Source organism: Notolepis coatsorum, assembly GCF_963971535.1.
Source record: "Notolepis coatsorum genome assembly, chromosome: 17".
NCBI lineage: Eukaryota > Metazoa > Chordata > Actinopteri > Aulopiformes > Paralepididae > Notolepis > Notolepis coatsorum.
In genome coordinates this window covers 107,529,333-107,531,352 of record NC_140181.1, presented here as the reverse complement: position 1 = coordinate 107,531,352, position 2,020 = coordinate 107,529,333, and the positions used below count along the sequence as shown (strand labels likewise).

Here is a 2,020-nt window from a genome sequence, read left to right as displayed (position 1 = left end):
TGCCTGACCATGTCTGTGCATGCGACGACGTGCATGTGTATTTTTCCACAGGCCATGTCGTTTGAGGCCCGCAGCCTGACCGTCCCCAGCGTGATGTGGCTAGGCCTCCTCCCGTCTGACCTCCGGAGGTTTGGATCTTACCACTACCACTACTTCCGACTTCCTCTTTACCACCTCTAATTGGGATTATATTCTGGGGACGTGTTTTGGTTTCTGTTGCTCCCGTCCTCACTGTTCTCCCCCCCCCCCCTCCGAGGAGCTACTTTTAAGGGTTGAATTGAGTTTTAAGTATACGCCAGCCCGAACAACCGTAGCTTGAAAAGTTTTTTTTTACATAAATTAGGTTCCATTCTAGTTCATAAACCTCTCCTAAGCCTTCCTCTGAATGTACTGGATATGATCAAAGCGCCTTAAACATATAGTCTGGAGAGGAAGGGAGGAAATGTGTTTTATATCAGGATATTTCCTGTATTCCAGTGGCCAAAAAAAGAATATCCATCAACGGAGCCGCATGCTGTCACCTCCACCATATCGTATGTTAGCTGTATGTCTAACGTCGCCCCCCCCCCCCCCCCCCCCCCAGATTCAAGGTTGCCGCGGACGCCCTGATCCCCCTCACGCAGAGAGATGAAAGCAAGCTGACCAGCCTGCTGCAGAGACCGTATCTCGCCTGCCACCCAGCCTGGAAGACGGAGGTGAGGGTATATAGGGGAAGGACAAGAGGGCCAGAGGATGAAAGCCGCGGTGGCGCGGCTGCAGTTAAAGATAAGGGTGTTTGAAGGCTCGTCGCACGCGTCAGCCCCATTGTGCTTCGGGGTCGGTGGGCTTCATGCAGGTCTGTAATCCAGAGAGTGCCGTTCTCCCCGTGCGCTCACGCTATGAAAGCAGGCAGGGTTTACAAAAAAAAGTCAAGGCCTGGAATTCTTTGAAAACAGCCTATTTTTTTTAACAAGGTGCTTAAAAGGCAATTGAAATTAAAATCAACCATTCGCATTGAATGTTTTGTTCATCCATGATAAAATTGTTCTGAGTAGAGAAATCGTTTTTTTTTTGGTTCTGTTTTTTAATACAATCTGACGAGTCGCTGTCTCACACGCTCTTTTCCTCATTTCTTTGCATGTGATGCTCTAGCTGGCAAGCAGGCCAAGAAGATGCTTAAAAAAAACAGCATTTAAAAGTAGGGCTGTCAGTTTATCGCGTTAATTCGATTAATTAATTACACTGCAAATTATCGCGTTATGAAAATGAACTAATATTTTTTTTTAAATCTCATTCATTCCATAAGAACGTAGAATAAACATGTACAGACTTTTTTTTTTTAAATGGACCATTTGCATGTTCTTGGTATCTGAATCTAGGGACATCTATGGGTCTCAGGGAATGTATTCCCAGTGTCAGAAATACTGTGTCTGTTACTAGGCTTGAGTCAATTGTAATGAACCAAATGAGAATATCAATTCAATTATTATTATTTTTGACTGTGAATAACACCATGCTAAAATTGACCAGACCTGAAAAATCTAAGCAAATGAATAAAGGGAAGATGATTAAACAGAAGGTTTTGTAGATACAGTACTGAATTCTGCCATCCAGTACTGTCGAGTCTTGACTTTAGACACAGAACATATGCGCATATTGCTGCAGTTATTAAAAGTAGTAGTACCTACTTACTGGTCACGGGAGGCTTCAATAATCCATTTTGTGAATACATTTGTTGAAACAACATCTTTGTTGGCCGACGGCTCTTGCTATCTTAACGTTAGCAAGCTAACGTGCATAGCTTAACGTGAATAACATACCTGTGTAACGTTAAGTAACTTGTGTTCCGCTGGGAAACTTCAGCATCACTGCATACACTTGGTTTAATCCAAACGTCCATTCGGAAACGTTGTATTATGAAATAAGACAGGTGAGTGTGAGTGAGTCTCTCTCTCTCTCTTTTTTTTGCATGATTGATTAATTTCCTGATAATGTATGAAGGGACGGTGACGCCTCCTCATCTCGACTAGACTGTGTTGTG

At 43.5% G+C, this 2,020-nt stretch overlaps 1 protein-coding gene across 1 annotated transcript in view; it reads left to right on the top strand.

The window, feature by feature from the left end:
* Positions 1–2,020, top strand: part of spo11 (SPO11 initiator of meiotic double stranded breaks) — a gene marked incomplete at both ends in the record, with an annotated part of 24,436 nt that overhangs the window by 18,986 nt on the left and 3,430 nt on the right. The window contains 2 exons of the mRNA XM_084333043.1: positions 23–128; positions 584–695. Coding sequence (XP_084189169.1) covers positions 23–128; positions 584–695 — 218 coding nt within the window. The remainder of the gene's footprint in view (positions 1–22; positions 129–583; positions 696–2,020) is intronic.